This window comes from Electrophorus electricus, chromosome 2 (genome assembly GCF_013358815.1).
Source record: "Electrophorus electricus isolate fEleEle1 chromosome 2, fEleEle1.pri, whole genome shotgun sequence".
NCBI classification, from domain to species: Eukaryota; Metazoa; Chordata; class Actinopteri; order Gymnotiformes; family Gymnotidae; genus Electrophorus; species Electrophorus electricus.
In genome coordinates this window covers 33,639,597-33,657,339 of record NC_049536.1, presented here as the reverse complement: position 1 = coordinate 33,657,339, position 17,743 = coordinate 33,639,597, and the positions used below count along the sequence as shown (strand labels likewise).

Sequence of the window (17,743 nt, the reverse complement as noted above, 5' to 3'; positions counted from 1 at the left end):
TGTGTGTGTGTGTGTGTGTGTGTGTGTGTGTGTGTGTGTGTGTGTGTGTGTGTGTGTGTGTGTGTGTGTGAGTGAGTGAGTGAGAGTTAGAGAAATTGAATGGAAACAAATCAGCAAACATTTAAAAAATGATTGTATAGTTAGCAAAAATGTTTTGATGCTGTGCTTAACAAATCAAAACTGTCCCAGTATTATTGCAGTGGTACGACCACATTTGCATTCATCTGGGTATGGGAGGCAGTGGTGGAGCACCTCTTTCCTTCTGCAGGGAACCTGCAGGAAACACAGAACACAAAGTTACATACTGTTGTTTTTGGTTACTTTGACCACACCTCAGTTGTCGTGAAAAACCAGGTAAACATCTAAGCTTAAGTGACTTTATACATTTAAGGGAAGTTCTAACTTTCTAAATTAAGAACTCGCAGACAAACCAGAACAGCCTGTGCTAGATAAGGATCTGAATGTAACGCCGGTGGGTTACTGTAACTCCCACCCTGATGTTGTACTCTCGGGTTGAGGTCAAAACCTCCCTTATGAGCACAGATGAGCACATAAACACCACAGCAGCCATACAGCAGAATGGATCTCACAGCATCTTCCCTGCACTTTACCTTTCCCTTCGTCCTTACCGGACTTGCTGGGGTACATCTTAGGGAAAGCAATGTAAGGCTCCGGAGGAGGCAAGTCTGATATGGGATGGAAAGAAAACTTCATCTCCCACTCATCTGAAAAGAAAGAAAAAGTGTGAACTGCTCTGTGGGTTGTATCAATGTCAAGGATAATCAGCCTGCTATATTGCATCTTTATGAAATAACGGGAGTAAGTTCATCCCTGTTATAAAGGGGGACAGACTGTCCCTGTTATAAAGGAATTTATATTAGGAATTTATATGATATAGCTAATGAAGTTCACTGGATTAATAACATGGGTATTTACAAATGCATTTGTGCAACCACTTAATTGAATTAGACTGTCACGCTGAAAAACATCTTGTTTGAATTAACAGCCATGTTGTAGGGTGTAGTTGTAACAAATAGCTAAATTAGTGCTTCCATAGACACATTTATACTCATTCCCATGTTTTTGAGGAATTCATCAATGAAATGCCATCATCAAGCTCTTACTGACTGTGTATTACACAGACATTAAGGTACATGACTTGTAATTGGAAGGTTGCTGGTTCAAGCCCCACTACTGCCAAGTTGCCACTGTTGGGCCCCTGAGCAAGACCCTTAACCCTCAAGTTGTACTCAGTCATAATTGTAAGTTGCTTTGGATAACAGTGTCAGCTAAATGCTGTGAAACTATTGCTTAGTTACCATTTATGAAACAAAGAACATAATCATATGATTATGACAAAATAAAGAACATAATCACATTCAATCATAGTGTAAAATCCCCCTGTGGTAACAGGGCAACACTGAATCTCTACATCTTATTAACTGGCTGAAAAGATTTCCTACTCAGTGCAGGTTTCACAGTGGTCAAGAGGATTAGATTCAGACCCACAACAGCCTCACATTATGACAAAATGTAATTATTTAGCATCAGACTACTCAAGACTACACATGGGCTTTGAAGTGGTGATCAGAGTATTTCAATCTGCATTAATAAGCAAGTTGCAAGTTACTTTGGTCTCATTCAATTTTCTTTGGCGGCATATGAGGTTCGGCCCTGAGAAAGTCAAAGGCTGTGTCTGAAATGGTCTACACGTTTACTCATTTACTAATCCCCACACAGATACTTCTATATAGTACAGTGTAGGATTACATTCAGACAGACATTCTTGCTATCGTACCGCTGTTTGAGACTTTAGTTCTCGGAGGTGGAAACATGCTCTGGCAAGGAGCGACATCGGAAGGTAAACAACTGCTTTCATAACCTGGATCTAATACATTTCTTGCCATATACATGATACTTATTCAAAATTAACTCATGACACACCTGAACACATGACACACCTGCAAGTACATTGATTAGCAGGTACAGCTCTGTGGAGAGCCCTAGGTATAGCTACAACTAGTAAAGTTTGCTTTACACACACCACTAATTTCAATGTAAGTATTTTAACACTAAAATACACTGCAAAGTCTCACTTCTGACTTTCAAAGCCCTTGATGACCTAGCTCTGTCATATCTGTTTTACCCAGGTGTTATAGGCCATTTTGAATGCTTCACTCAGTAGAAGCAGGCCTGTTGGTAATCTTTAGGATAACCTGCAATTCTATTGGTCAGGAAAACACTAGAAATGCAGGTTGCATAGGTACTTATAGATTGTATTGTTATTTTTACTCTTTTTCATTTAAATGTTATTTGCAGCACTGCTATTTCATTAATGTACCTTGTCAGGTTGTTTCATATTTTCTAGTTAACGAACTTTGAGAACTTGGACTCACAATGAAAAGCTTAGCACTGTTATCGTTAAAAACAAGTTTTATTAGCTGGTGACCCATCAGGTTTTCTGAACGCTTCTTGTCGTGGGCGGTGTGGGGGCCTTACCGAAGCTGCGCTGAGGGTAGCTCTGGTAGCCATTGTCCATTGTAGGACAAGGTTGGGGAGGGAAGCCCCCGGGCCCAGACCTGTCTGGGGGTGGAGGAGGTCGGCCAGCTCCTCCACCACCTCCTTGACGAGAAGCAGGAGGAGGAGGAGGTGGAAGAGAACCTACAGGAGGAGATTCAAAAGTGCCACATCAAACCGCATTGTAACATTATTGCAAACAGAAAATAATTAAATTCATCCTGTTTTCTGGCCAAGGACATACCAGATCGCATTTGTCTTCCTGTTCCTGATTGTGGTGGTCTTGAAGTGGGTGGGGGTGGTGGGGGTCCAGAGCTCCCTGAGCGTGGGTTAGGTGGTGTTCTGTTGGTCAACTCCTCCCGTGGTGTGGGGGGCAGTGGAGGCAGGTCTGCTCTTCCTGAAGGCAGTGCTGGTGGAGGGTTACTTAAAGGTCTTGCCACTGGGGGGGTCGGTGGTTTATTTCCAAATGGAGGTGGTGGTGGTGGAGGTCCTTCACGAGAAAACGATCCCCTACTTCCTCCACTGGGTGGTGGTGGAGGGGGGAAATCATCTGATGCCGAGGGAATTGTGGGAAGCGGTGGACGACCACTGGAGGGAACAGGAGGCGGAGGAAACGATCCCCTACTTCCTCCACTGGGTGGTGGTGGAGGGGGGAAATCATCTGATGCCGAGGGAATTGTGGGAAGCGGTGGACGACCACTGGAGGGAACAGGAGGCGGAGGAAACGATCCCCTACTTCCTCCACTGGGTGGTGGTGGAGGGGGGAAATCATCTGATGCCGAGGGAATTGTGGGAAGCGGTGGACGACCACTGGAGGGAACAGGAGGCGGAGGAAACGATCCCCTACTTCCTCCACTGGGTGGTGGTGGAGGGGGGAAATCATCTGACGACGCAGATGGACTTCTGTGCAGCATGGGTGAGCGGGAACTGGATGGAACGGGTGGTGACGGTAAAGACGTTTGGCGGCGAGATGGGCCACTCGGAGGAAGGCTGGGGCGTCGGCTTGGTGGGGTGGTCTGTGCAGAAGGTGAGGAGCTTAGGTGTCTACCTCCCGGTAAAGGCGGAGGGCCACTGCTTGGCGAACTGCGCATGGTGGGGGACACCGGTGGCACACTACCCCTTCCAAGGGTACCTCGTGCAGGAGGGGTGTCTGGATGGCGAGGAGGAGTGCCAGCACTCTGGGCTGGGAACCTCCCACCAGTGGGTGGCATAGGGGGCCTAGCTGTTTAAAGATATGAATGCTAATGACTCAGTGAAGAACATATGAAACTGGACACAATTTGAACTGCCCAAATGTTTGTTTGATTGCTTATTAAGAAACAAAATGATAATTACCAGGACTGTCTCTGTTTCCTGGGGACCTTAGTTTTGGCATCCCACCCTGGAACAGTCCACCTAGACCACCTGGAGCTGTGCCACCCCCACCTCCACCTCCACCAGTAGCTCCACCTCCCTTGGGTTCTGCGGAATATTATATTCCACATATCTTATATTATAATATTATTATATTATTATAAATCAAGTGTAACTCTTGCGTTATAACACACTGAAAATGTTACTGCAAAAGACAACAAAATAGAATTGACCAACAATAACCAGATAAAGCTGAATCAAACATAATTTTTTCAGTATTTCGAAACCATGGAACACTAAGTATTTCTGTTAATGTTTTAATGGACTAAATGTTTCTTTGTAGTTGTCAAAGTTGCATTACAGTATAAAGACCGTGTGCAAAGGTCACTCACTATCAAGTACTGGGGCGCTGCGGTCATTGGTGACAGCTTTCTTAAGGCGTGTGCCTTTGTTGATATCGGACAGTAATGCATTCCTTCCGTGTTGCTCATTCTTACTCAGGGACGGTTTCTCTGTGTTTGCCTGAAAACCATTCAGTGCATGACACTAAGACAGTACACCAGTCATGCAGTAAAACGCCTTACCACCAGGTGGCGCTCTCGGGTCATTATTACGCCACAGTGAGCAAGCGGTAGCCTGTAGAGGAACAGCTCACCAGAGACTGTGTTGTAATATGATGATGAAATGTAGTGTATATTACATCGTGCTAATGAATTAGTCTTTACATCGCATAAGAAATGTTTATGTCTTAAGTCGCCACATTTCTTACCAAAGAGAATGTTGGAGGAGGAGGTGGTGGTGGAGGAGGACCAGGCATATTGTCTTCCTAATATCCTTTGTCTCACCTCAGAGCTGATGTGAATGACCATGCACACCTATACAGAGGGAGAGAAAACACAGAGAGAGGACGCAGCGCACACACACACACACACACACACACACACACACACACACACACGCACACACACACACACGCACACACGCACACACACACACACACACACACACACACACACACACACATACACACACACACACACACACACACGCACGCACACACACACACACGCACACATACATACACACACACACAGAGAGAGAGAGAGAGAGAGAGAGAGACAGAGACAGATATGTGTGACATATGTTAGAGTATAGTCCGACAGACACACGCACACACACGCACACGCGCGCGCACACACACACACACACACACACACACACAGAGAGAGAGAGAGAGAGAAAGAGACACAGATATGTGTGACATATGTTAGAGTATAGTCCGACAGACAAACACACACACACGCACACACACACGCACACACACACACACATACACACAAACAAAACAAAAAAAACCACACACACATCAAATTTATAAAGCTAATTTATTAATTTTGGTGGAACTGATTAACACTGACAAGCATGCTAGCAAACCAGGAAGCTAAAGTGACTGACTGCTTCTTCTCTTTAAAAAACACTCACGTTGTTTTCATCCCTGCACTCAGCATGACACTTATGAGAGCTCCACCATGTCCGCCGCAATTAAACATGCACCATCAGCAGTGGCTCTCTCTCTCTCTTTACATGACAGATATATTCCTTGCACTCCTGCACACCTCTCTACAAGGCTCACGTCAGGACAACAGCCGTGACCCAATAACCTGCATGCATTGTCACTTTGATCTGAACAAAGAGTACGTCCTGCTGTTTTGTTGTGGGTTTGTTTGTTTGTTTGGTGCATTGTGGGTCAGGTCTCTTTGATTTGGCATGCTGAGCCCACACTGCCTTGTCTCCATGTCAGACTGCAGTAATTCATGACCTACAGGCGACCAGCAGAGCCACCTCTGCTCTGCTGCTCAAAAACTCAGAAACCCACACAAACGTGCTTATAGCCTGTGTGTTTATTATGCATATCTGGTTGTGTCTGACACAAAATGTATCTGTGTATCAAAATTATAACAAGTTTGTATTTACTAACAAGATATATACCATCGATCTACACACAACTGCTATGTTTCTGGGTCTTTCCTATTAAGTGGAACCTGGCTTGATAATTAGCATAAATAAGTGTTGCCCATATATAGTAGATGTGGAGCATATTCAGTTCTCATAGAGTGAAGCTTGCACTTCTCACCGGACGTTAGGTCTGTCGCCAGTAGTGCAGAAGTACCAAGTGTTTCATGCTCTCACTATGATTGCTCATCAGTGAAACCGCCTGGATGAAGAAAGCATTGGTGTTTGCATCTGCTGTAGGACTGTGTTGAGCTTCCTGGATTGTGCACCAGCCCCAATTTCAGTCTCTCGCACTCTCAGAAAAGTGTGCCCCCCATTTCCTCTGTAGGTACTGACTCAGGCTAGGCTACTCCCGAAGGTGAGATGCACAAGAGCTCGGTGAGCGGGGTCTGCACGTGGACCCGTGAGGCCGAATACGTATTGTGCACTGAAATATTCTACCTCCAAACTCTCCAAATCTACATTGCCAGAGTGCAAATGATTGTTTTCTTGATCAACGTTAATCACAGTACAAGTTTCTGCCTTGTTTTAGGACTGCTTCTAAAAAAGTGGAACAAACCAATCACCACCAGAATCATAGACACAGACATAGAAAGAAAGACAAACAAGAACAGACAAGAAAAATCATATCTTAACACAGCAGCTTTACTTTCAGTTTAAGGTGAGAATTCGAATTCATCACCAGGCAGGTATCTTATCAGAGCTGTTGGCCACAATTCAACACAGAAGTTAAGCTGTAATGAAAAATGCAAACCGACACCTTTGTAGTCTGGAAGTTTGAAAAGCACAAGGAAAGAAGGCACAAACAATCATTTACCACAACACCATGAAAGGTCAATATCTGCTGACACCTACCTGATCAAGGCAATCAGTAGCTCTTTGGTTTTCAGTAACGTAAAGATAAAAAAGTGCTAACATACGATAGGCTTGAGAGTTAAATGAGCATAAAATGTCGTTATTCAACTACTGAAAAAAAAAACGGTTTTTTCCATGCCCTTTGATCTTGTATGCTTCATATTTATTTTAGGCATCAAACTATTTTAGATGATGCCACTCAAGCACGTTGTAGACTGAGATCATATTTAAAAAGAGAAATTAAGAAAACAGGTTACAGGGGGCACCGTGCAATCTTTCTGAGAATGTAGGACAGTCAGTCATGTTTCCTTCTCTGAGTTTCCTCTCTGTTAGAGCCAGAAAGCAACCCAACCACCATCGCATAAAAAACCCACAAACTCTGACCTTCAACAACAGCCCCTGCACCCTCCCTAGGTTCCCTTTTTCCTGCTCTGCCCTACTCCCTCATCACTCTCCCTCAGTTTATCCATGTAAGCAGGACTCACCCTAGAATGACGCCGTAGAGGACCCACAAGTGCAGCTGCACGGGACGTGGCACTGCACTTCCTCTCGAGCGCCGCAGACAAATCGGATCTCACAGCAAGGACGTGCGTAGCCGTGCACAACACGCAAATGAGCGCTGCCGCACGCGCTACCATGTGCAGCCGCTACTGTCACTACGGGACTTTTGAACTCGTGCTAAGTACACTAGTGGAAAGCAGAACTGAGTGACCGGTACAGTCAGAGACAAATAAGGTGTTGTGTCTTTCAAGAGCCTGTTTTTGGGGGGTGTTATATAATGAGTAATGCATGAAAAACCGGACTAAAAACGAACCGTTGTGTTGAATGCATCGCATTGCTACCTTACGTTGCATTTTAGTATGGACCTGTGGCTGGTGGAGTATTGTGCTGTCGTTGATGGGCCAAGCATGGAGGATATTTAGAGACAAACCACTATGCCATACATTACAGACTCACGCGAGCATAATACCATTTCACGGCAGAGGAAGCCTGATTTCGACTCAGTAGTATTTAAAACCCATCACCTTTATGTTAACATGCAAGGCGTTCTTCAGTCCATATCTGATACTTGTCTTATAATCAGCTGCGCATATCAAGAGAGACAAACGAATCCGGGACAGCAGCCTGAAGTCTGCTTCCTCGTCACAGGTGGGTTTGTATGACGTCTTTAGCTTTAGGAAGGTCTATCAGTCAGCTAGAGAGCAGGACAGTCATGTTAAGAGGAGTCCACGTATGGTAATATAATATGCTATAAACGGGTCAGTACGATACTGAAATCAAGGGTGGAACAAAACAAATCAAGGGTGCTATGATAACAATGTTAGGTTTATTGTTTAGGATATCTTGTGCAACACGATATTAATATTTTATGTGTTAAATCCCAAAAGCCACGAATCCTGGAATTTATAAGCAATTTCAGATAAAGTCTGTTTACGTGCCTGGTTTTGGCAGATGTTTTCACGCAGACATCCAAGGCCCTTAAAAGAGGGGAATGTGAACAATACAATATTACATTTTAATATGCTGTATTGAACGTTAATTTCTTCTGGATTTTAATGTTGTATTGATATCATTACTTCTCTACTGCAAACCTTATGAAAATAATTTAAAAGAAAGAAAAAAAGAAAATCTAGAGCAATAGATCTAAGGCCATTTGGAACAAACTCATTTACTATTATTCTGCAACTAAAACACATAAAGCTGTATAAATTTTGTAATAAATTACAGTTAAGAGATAAATACAACAGTCTTACAACACTCAATACATTTCTAACCCTACGTTTAGTCACTATACACACTGAGGCATGACAAGTTAATTTAAAAAAAAAAAGTATGGTCAAGTGACTATTATGCAGCAAACATTTATGCACTGGGGTGCCACAGCACTTCATTTCCAGGTATATTTAGCCCTCCAGTATGTCCAAAATGATGTCAGAATCCTTTTAACCATGTTACAACATACTGAGCTCAATAAGTCGCCCAGCAAACACAGCTATGGTTCCAATTATGCACACTGCCATGAACACACAGAGCAGAATGTAATCCAAAACCATGGCAACAAATTTCCACTCCTCACAAGCCTAGAGAGAAAGAGAGAGAGAGAGAGAGAGAGAGAGAGAGAGAGAGAGAGAGAGAGAGAGAGAGAGAGAGAGAGAGAGGACAAGAGGGATTACTGTGTGGGAAATTATTTAACGAGTTTGAAAATTTGATAATCTGATTATTACTGATTATTTGAGCCAATTTTCAGATTGAGGAGTTTACGTCCAATAAAAAGGTTTAACCATTAGGTCATTGTGTGGAACTTCCATTAAAGGAAGCAAATGTTAATGGTCTTACATTGTTAGACTCCTCGTCCGACTTCATAGTCTCCGCGATGTATTTGACACCCTCTATGGCACTCCGCACCTCCGGGTGTTTGGCCATGGGTGACTGGTAGGGCACACTCGTGGGCATGGGCTTGCCCGAAATGTCTGAGATGTCCAGGTCAATGGCCAAAATGTTATTGGTGTTTTTCTCCACACATGGCCTCTTCATAGAAGAGAAGAACATCAGGTGGGGTACGGTCTCAATGAAAACCTGGTTCAGGAAAAACAAGAAAGATCTGATAAATGTGTGATAGATCATTTCTGTACATATTTATTTGCTCAGTCATTTATTTGGAAATGTTATTATAAGCAAAGACTATTGTACATTGAAGAGGAAGGATGGTGTTGGCATGGCATCATTTGTATATATTTGTGTGTGCATGCATTTTCCACATTTTGGCATGCTTCACACTCATCTGAAAATAAAATCAGATGATTGTCTTATCTACATCCAATACACCACAACCACAAAAGCAAAAATTGTTCAAATTGAGCAAAAAAGAAAGATTGAAATATCCCATTTTACATAAGTAGTCGGACTCTTTGTCATGACACTCGCCACTGCACTTTGATGCAACTCACTTCGGTTAATTCTCCACTTCACCTGTGCCTAACCGACTAGACAGTAAGGGCACACAAACATCTGTACAAGGTCTCAAGATATATTGAGTTGTTGGTGTGTGTCAGAGTGAGAGCCACGAGGTCGTGAGAGTCATAGAACTTCAGCTCTCTGTTGTCTGAACTGTTCCCCATGTCAAACCTGCCTCTGGTGTTTGTTTCCATAAAGCGTTATTTTGGTCTTATCTCATGTGTGGTAGTAATGTCTGGTAAACTGTAGGCGCTTGAGTTGGTTGGTCCTTGAGAGCAAAGAATTTGTTCTGGAAATCTTCCCAAACAGCATGTGGTTACGTAGGTGGTAAATGACGGTGGTTTGGGAGATTTTATTATTATTTATTTCATGGTAAGATTTAGGATATATTCACATACATACACAAACAGTGCATGAAATGAGGCCACCATGAGGACCTAACATGGATATGGATAATATACTGCTCCCACCACTAGGTGGCAGCACCAGGTAAGGCTGGTGAACATTAAGAATAACAGTGCTGTAGTATAAACATACACATATTTATTGGTAAACATAGCATAAGTCTGAATCAATGCTCTGCACAGAAGGGAAGTGGCAACATGAAAGGCCACTGTAAGCTTTGCTTGGTTTGTCTCGTTGGATTATCAGACTGCACAGACGCTAGAGAATAAACACCAAAATCACGTACAGTAATAGTCCAAAGACTGCATGCAGTGTGCCTCACTTGGCAGTGAGAGGCTGGTGTATGTCTACTGTACCCACCTTACGGACCCACGCCGGCATGGTGTGTGTGCTGGGGGAGCGGTGGTGTGTGTTTATGACGACGACTGTGATGATGATGGAGGCGATGACGAAGATCATGGTGAAGAGCATGTATTTGCCAATGAGTGGGACGGCACTGGAGGTGGAGGGGATCAGCTCGACGATCACCAGCAAGAACACCGTCAGAGACAACAGGACCGAGATACTGAGCGTCATCTTCTCACCTACGCACGCACGCACACACACACGCACACACATTTTCTGAATACATGAATTGAAGGCAGAAGAAATGCAAGATCCTATTACACATACTTCAGCTGTCTTGTTAAAGTTTATTATCAGGAGATAGGCTAAATGTGTACAACAGGCCCCTAAACTCAATTTTCTCCCAGATCAGCTTATATATAACCTCCTGTGTTCACGCCCTATGCTAAGTCTTAAGGTCAGGGTGAAGGACACTGTTGGTTTGACAGAGCTATATTAGCATTGCATGGGCTCATTCATACGCACAGCTGTACTCCAATGGACAACACACACACACGAACGTGTCGAGGACGCTGACACCAGGAAAGGTTTTAAATGTATGTTTATGCCGTTCTCTATTTTTTAGGGCTTTTGCATGTAAAAGAAACGCTGCCGTGGTGTAACGTGGGCGCATGTCCTTATAAATATAGAGCAGGTTTCATTTGTGTGCCGGTGAGTACTGCACAGTGATCATGTACATGGAACTGGTGTAAAACAGGAACTCTGTATACCAGAGTATAAGTCACAATGCCTTAAAGTTTCAGTTAACATACTAATCCATGCCGGATACTGGTACTGTGGAAGCCCCATTTCCCTTATATGCTTAAGACTGCGTTGCGACCAAATCCCCCACCAGCAACAAAATCTGTCAGCGTGGTGTGTCGATGTAACACCATTCAAACCCTCACAGTGGGAGCACAGCAAACCATTACAACACTGTGGAAAGCAAGTGGCCCTTGGCCCCAACACCACACTTGGGGATCCTCGTATCCTGAGATATTACCAGGCAGGTGCTGGGTGCTGACTCTGGAGATAGCGCCTTTAGCCTTTAGCACGCGCCACCGAACAGGGCAAGTTCAACGCCCTGCCACTGCTCAAAGTGATGGATCGATACAGACGCCAGCACGGCACCCTCTCAGTAGAGCTGCTACATACCCTAAACACAGACTGGCTGACTACAGAAGGTACAGACTGGCACAGACGAGGTTTTTTCCAGCCATTTCGTATTGCTCCATGCAGGGAGGTTACCAAAAATACAGGCACACAAATATTCTGTATGAAGAATATAGCAACTGGGCCACATGGAAAAACGATTACTATGGCATTATTACACCAGACTGTTTCTCTCACTAAATCACATTAAAAGCACTTAGTGGTGTGGAAGTGCAGAGAGAGAAACAGAGAGAGAGAGAGAGAGAGAGAGAGAGAGATGTGTGTGTGATATGTGATGTATAATACATTAGAATCAGACTGGCAGACATGGTGAGAACAGAGCCTAATGAGAGAGACTGAGACACAGTCAAACCCATCCGCGCCACAGACACACACATATACACACACACTAATGTCACAGGAAACCTCTTCAACACGAGACAATCTCAGTCACAAATGCATTTAGTCTGAAGAAGCCGCACAAGGAACATAGAATGTATTCATCCATTTATCTCTCCACAGGTTTACCTATTCACCCATTCATCCCTCCACAAGTTTACCAATTCATCCACTCTTCCACTTGAGATAATAAAATGATATTGTAAACAGAAAAATATGGATGGTCCAGAGCAAACTGGCTTCATGCAGGAAAGGCCTCTGTAGGTTTCAGCATAAATCGTCAGGAGGCCTCTGACAGGCCTCTAGGGGCCTCAGTCGAGGAGGGAGCCTTGATTCAAGGACAGGACAGCCCGCTCAAGCACCAAGAAACAATATGGGTAGCCGGTGATATAGAATATGACCACCTTTTAAAAAAGTAAAAGTAGTTCAGGATGAACCTAATGGTACCAAGAACCAGTTGGTGTAAGTATTGAATATCAATTTGCATACATTGAATAATGTATGGTTTGGAGAAAAATAGTGGAACCGGGACAAGTTTTTATGAAAACATAAACATGGTTATGAAGAAAATGTCTAAAAAGTGTGCCCACCTGAGACTGTTAGACATTCTCCGGACAATGCCTCGTTTGTGACATTGAGCTCAGTATAAAGATGGGACCAGCTCTTCTCTTCAATTAATTCCAGAGTCTGCATCTTTATTTCTATTTAGTGTGTATTGAGTAAACAGTCTTGAATTTAGGAAAATCTAGCAACAACACACTCCCCATTTCATGGGTCTACCCATTCATCCAGCCACCTTGGCGGAGCATCCATGCCGTCTCTTTTCCACCACCCCTTCCTTCCTGTCCACCCGTTTTTATGGCATTTTAACTGACGCTTTTATGCAAAGAGGCTTACAACTATGACTGAGAACAGCTTGAGCAATTGAGGGTTACGGGTCTTACTCAGGGGTCCCAACAGTGGCAACCTGGCATTGGTGGGGCTTGAACCAACAACCTTCCGATTACAAGTCACGTACCTTAAGCACTGAGCTACCACTGCCACTACCACCTGTCCGTCCTCCCCCCCAGCCACACACAGGCTGAGCGTTCTCTCCCTACCGGAGTCGGTGGGCAGGTAGAAGACCAGGCCGGTGAGGAAGGAGAAGAGAATGCAGGGGATGATCACATTCACGATGAAGTAGAGGGGGAGCCTCAGCATCAGGAAGTGGTAGGTGATGTCCAGGTAGGGTGTGTCGGGGCAGCATGCGTAATACACCCAGTGCTTCCAGTTCCTGTAATCCTTCATCACCCACTCGCCGCTCTCCATGAAGTTACTCAAGTCTGGTCGGTCGCTGTCCTAATGGAGAGGCAGAGAGAAGGATCGTGCACATAAGGGGACGAGGAACTGACGTGGGCTGTGAAGAGATTTGATCAAACTTCACTTTAATTTGATAAGACGTCAGAGCGATCCTCAGTGGACATGCAGCTGTCCTCGCATCAGGTAAGAGGAAGCTGAAACTTTTATGTTAATTTCAAGCTGAATGTGGATTCATAGGTTTCACAGATTTCAACGGTTACATTAAAATGCAAACATGCTCTCAGAGGGGTGTGTGAAATTTTCTAAGTGTGCCTAAGTTCTCCGAGTTCATTTAGCCTTTTTACAGATCTTTCACTGCACTGTCAGACCACAGTGCACCGGTGAACAGTTGTTAAGTGATGAAGGGGTTATTACAGGGTTGATGACCACCAGGTTGCCATCGAAGGTCCATGTGCCCAGTTTCATGCTGCAGTTCTGAAGGTCGAAAGGGAAGTGGAGCACAATGATCTCACAGTAGCTCTTGAAGATGGCTGGAGGGTTCCACGTGATCATTCCTGTGTGATCCAGCAGAACTTTGGTCTCGTGCACAATCGCAAAGTCTCCGTCGGCACTGTACAAACACGGGGAGGCAGAGATCAGAGAACTGTGAGGTCAGAGGCAACAGAATCAAGCCATAACTTCCCATTCAAAAACAGACACAACACACCGCAGTGCAACGGCGTCAGTGGGGAGTGGTGAGGAGTGCGAGGAGGATAAAGAGGCGTGGATAAGGCCACCTAGAGTCCGGTGTACGAGTGCATGAGCGCGGGTGCGTAGGGGAGTGTGTGTGTGAGAGAGAGTGTGTGCATGTGTTTAAAAGTATCTTATTGCTGGGAGTGAGAAGTCCAGATTTAGGTTGATGAAGTGCAAGTGCTGGTTCTGGATTCTCTGCCCCCGCCACACACACACACACACCACATAAACACGCCGCAAGTCCACGCCAGCGCGGCGATCACACCGCTTTGAAGTGAGCGTGTGGGTCAGCTCCTGTTGCATGCGTGTGTTCAGACGCAGAAGAAAAAAAAAAGCAGCAGGAATTTTAAAAAGTAGCAGTGTGATACTTGTTGTAGAGGACGAGGTCGGGTCTCCAGATATCCGAGGATGGAACGCGGACCTTCTTAATCCCGCCGTAATCCTCTGGGTTCCACTGCAGGTTCACATCTTTCCATTGCTAAGAGACAAAGTAGTGGGTCGCTTAATGATGTTCACCAAAACAAATACCCACAAGTCTTTGAAGAGAGACTGAAATATTTTTATATGTTCGTTTTTTGAGTACCTGTTTCAGGCGAACGTTGCTTGTGACAATCTGGTTGACTTCATCCTGTCGAAGAACACACAGCCGAAAATGTAAAACCTTTGATACTGACCTCCGGCATTTGAACAGAGAAGGGAGCTGTTGCAGACTGACTATAGACAGCAAATCCTACCACACTGATCAGCTGGATTAGTTGCAGTCCGACAGTGACCACCACGGCATCCTTAAAGTGATTGACAGGTCTGACCACTTTATTATACCCACTGAAGAGATTTTTAACCAGCCGGGTCTCATCCTCAGAGCCCCAGGAAACTCCTGCTCAACACAAAACACAGTTGATGTACAGCCACCCAAAAAGGCGCCCAAACACCTTTCTGCTTAATACTGTTGCTACATCCCATTCTTCAGGTGATCCACTTGAGATCATGCTCTGTTAGAAGCTTTCCAGAATCAAGCAACTAAAGAATTCCCTTATCAAGAGGTACGCTAAGTGGTTAAGTCTGTTCTCACTGTACAGACTAAAATGAAACGTTAGGTGGTGGTGGTGCTGCGGCTCCTGTAAACAAGCCGGCAGCGAGCCATGGGGTTGTGACGTGGTGTTCTGGCAGCAGACGTTCTCACACTGCTGGACATGAATCGAGGTGCCTTGGGTCAAATTTCCATGACGGCTAGCGTTACCGGAAAGGCGATCCCAATTCCATTCCAAGTTTAACATTCGATGGCATGTCATAGCAGAGCTTCACAGCCTTTACGTGCCATGGAAGGCCTTATTTCTACTTCCGCCAGCAGATTATTTGGTCCAAATATGCAGCACATAATAAATGTTTATCTTAGAGATTTGGCTCTTCATCAGTATAGATCTTCATTTACAATGTTCCGTCTTCTCAATCAGTAAATGTACAATAATGTCCAAAGGGGTAATAATAAAGTTGCCAGGGGTCACTTGGACATCTGGAGCTGTCAATCAAATCAATGCTTTGTGCAGTTTAAAAACAAATGGTATATTTCATCTCACACTCTATAAACAATTATTAAAACTGCTTCTCAAGCTCCTAGTTTATGTTCTTCACACTTACATTAGCTCTAGCATTGGAGATATACAACTATTCAGGAGCGACACTAACTGGATCCTATTAATCAGAAAGAACTAGAAACACAGTAGTACTGACACTATCATAATAATAATCGTCATTTGATTTTTTTACTGACAAAAACGGAAGCCAAAACCTGTACCTGCAAAGAGAAACAGGATCCAGGAGAGCAACGGAAACCACTTCATGTTGCCGGCACTGGTGTCTACAAAGAAAAATCAATTTCCTCTTTTATATGGAGAAAGCGGATGAAAAACGGTTATGGTTCAGAAAGCCTCCGTTATTCGTATCTGCTGTGAGTGGCTTTGGTCTGAGTGGAGCTGTCTGCCTCTCCCACTCTCAGTGAACTCAAACTCCTCAACCACGTAACGCATGAAACCAGAGACAAACTCTGCTCTAATCCATGTACTCTTCCTCAGTTAACACACACACACACACACACACACACACACACACACAGCATAAACATAATGTAACAGAATACTGATATTTCAACAAGTTAAATCACTACATTTATTCATTTATACATTTTGAGCTTAAACTTGTTTTAATAATAGATGCCGAAGAACAACGAAAAAACTATCTGGTTAAACACCAGTCATTTGGCACGTGGACAACATACACCAGGGGTTTGTTTTTTGCTCTCTGTCCTGCTTTAAGCAGTCTCTGATCAGTGGTTTTTGGAAGCCTGTACCATATCGGTTCTTTCAGATAAGCTTTACTGACACAACGGAGAAATGCGTAAGTATTTTGGGCGAAGACTGTAAAAGGGCATCATTCACTGTGCCCAAAGGTGCTTTCATGCATGGAGATTTTATATTAAAGGGCCCTGCTCTGTCATTTCACAAGCCGCTGGTGGCGAGACCAACGCTCGGGGTTCGCCCGTTCCAGATGGCTGAGCACGACATTACTGCAGCCTTCTGCAGCGTTCCACCTTCCCCCACCTGCTGTTCCCACATCCTCCACCTTCCACAGCCTGAACCCACCTGCAGTTCGAATGCCCTTTAACCCCACAAACAACCCGATACCACAGATCACGCCTTCCTGTAAGAGTCAGAAACATGTCCGTTCTGACTCACAATATGCTTTTAGTCTTTAAGCGTATTTTCTCCGCTTAGCCATTCTGGAGGGCCTAGACTGGCTATTGCATCCTGGTCGTACACACTACCCTAGTGCATGCTGGAAATCCGAACCCCACCCCCCACCCCCCCGCTCCAGCAGACTGTGTTTCTTTTCACCATCCCCCCACCATACCCCTGGACCATTCATCTTATTTAGAGAACTGCCAGATCTGACAACTGCTGAATTAAGAGAGATCAGTATCCCACCCACCCTGATACACCCACCGAGAGAGAGACAGACAGAGAGAGACAGACACAGAGAGACTGAACCCAGACCACTTGAATCCCAGTTCTGCACGTGTCCCGCCTGGCAGGATTAAACCTGTTCGACCTTGAGAGGACGAGAGGAGTGGGAGAGGTAGAGGAGAGCCCCATTTAGGAAGCCCCACCATGCCAAGAGTGTGCAGAGAGCAGGTCTGAAAGCTACCATTACCAATCCACACAGAGCTCTGCTGGAGTCCTGCCCTCCTGCTCTCTTTATCTCGGCTGCCCTCCACGTGATTAACGGTCTCTTTAGAACTCAGTCCAAACATGGAAACAAACACACAGCTGCTGGAGATCTTTCCAGAGGTCCAATGCACCCCCCTCTGCTATCTCTGCATGTTATAGTGTCTGCCCAGATTACCTACATCACTCTGCCTTTGGAGAAGGGCATTAACATGGTATAAGAGGATTTTATGTGTGTGGGAGTGTGTGCGTATACATATATATATATATATATATATATATATATATATATATATACATACATATACATACATATCTATCTATCTATCTATCTATCTATCTATCTATCTATATATATATATACATATACACACACACACACACACACACAGTGCACCACACAAGGTTTCCAAAGAAAAAGCACATGTATGTATATATGCGTGTGTATATATATATTT

At 44.4% G+C, this 17,743-nt stretch overlaps 2 protein-coding genes across 5 annotated transcripts; both read right to left on the bottom strand.

Moving 5' to 3' along the window:
- Positions 1–83: 83 nt before the first annotated feature.
- Positions 84–7,940, bottom strand: wipf1a (WAS/WASL interacting protein family, member 1a). Of its 4 annotated transcripts, XM_035535798.1 has the most exons (9): positions 7,224–7,940; positions 4,640–4,745; positions 4,263–4,392; positions 3,853–3,978; positions 3,401–3,739; positions 2,762–3,289; positions 2,500–2,661; positions 612–725; positions 84–273 (listed from the first exon to the last, which is right to left on the bottom strand). In XM_035535798.1, exons 2-9 carry the CDS (start codon positions 4,685–4,687, stop codon positions 221–223), a joined length of 1,500 nt encoding a protein of 499 aa, XP_035391691.1. In that variant the 5' UTR covers positions 4,688–4,745; positions 7,224–7,940; the 3' UTR covers positions 84–220. The 4 variants fall into 4 exon arrangements, with proteins under 4 accessions (XP_035391691.1, XP_035391685.1, XP_026884808.2 ...); XM_035535792.1 differs by having other exon boundaries at positions 2,762–3,739; positions 6,739–7,940; XM_027029007.2 differs by having other exon boundaries at positions 2,762–3,739.
- A 106-nt stretch (positions 7,941–8,046) lies between these two features.
- LOC113589376 (acetylcholine receptor subunit alpha) lies at positions 8,047–16,077 on the bottom strand. The gene is made up of 9 exons (XM_027028997.2): positions 15,860–16,077; positions 14,799–14,941; positions 14,648–14,692; positions 14,433–14,542; positions 13,747–13,942; positions 13,134–13,371; positions 10,459–10,682; positions 9,076–9,315; positions 8,047–8,819 (listed from the first exon to the last, which is right to left on the bottom strand). Exons 1-9 carry the CDS (start codon positions 15,903–15,905, stop codon positions 8,691–8,693), a joined length of 1,371 nt encoding a protein of 456 aa, XP_026884798.2. The 5' UTR covers positions 15,906–16,077; the 3' UTR covers positions 8,047–8,690.
- Between the last annotated feature and the right edge of the window lie 1,666 nt (positions 16,078–17,743).